This window comes from Buceros rhinoceros, unplaced genomic scaffold (genome assembly GCF_000710305.1).
Source record: "Buceros rhinoceros silvestris isolate BGI_N320 unplaced genomic scaffold, ASM71030v1 scaffold24249, whole genome shotgun sequence".
NCBI classification, from domain to species: domain Eukaryota; kingdom Metazoa; phylum Chordata; class Aves; order Bucerotiformes; family Bucerotidae; genus Buceros; species Buceros rhinoceros.
In genome coordinates, this window is record NW_010432456.1 from 6,595 (window position 1) to 6,968 (window position 374).

The 374-nt window shown below is 69.0% G+C and overlaps 1 protein-coding gene across 1 annotated transcript in view; it reads left to right on the top strand.

Moving 5' to 3' along the window:
* The window catches only part of CAPN15 (calpain 15), a gene marked incomplete at its 5' end in the record, with an annotated part of 5,642 nt that extends 5,490 nt beyond the window's left edge, over positions 1-152 (top strand). The window contains one exon of the mRNA XM_010143793.1: positions 1-152. Within this exon, the coding sequence (XP_010142095.1) occupies positions 1-152 (152 nt within the window).
* Positions 153-374: the final 222 nt, after the last annotated feature.

A 374-nucleotide genomic window follows, 5' to 3' on the forward strand; every position in this document is an offset into this window, starting at 1 on the left:
TGGAGGGTAACGCTGGCTTCTCCATCACCCACCGCCTGGCCCACCGCAAAGCCACTCAGGCCTTCCTCAACGACTGGATGTCGACGAAGGGCACCCACAACCCCCTGCTCACGCCTGAGGTCGCCGGGCTCCACGGCCCCCGGCCCCTATGACGAAGCGCCTCTCCCTCCCTGCTTTGCTCCCCCCGTGATTTCCACCGAGCCTCTGGCCCAGGATCACCCCCTGAGCTGGCAGCGCTGCGTGTGGGGCAGAGCCGGAGCATCACACCCAGCACTTTGCCCCGCGCCGCGGGGCCGGGGTGAGCTCTCAGGGCCAGGACCAGCTTTGCCTGCTGCCCCCCACCCTGGGACTGCCAACCGCCCCCCCCCACTTTA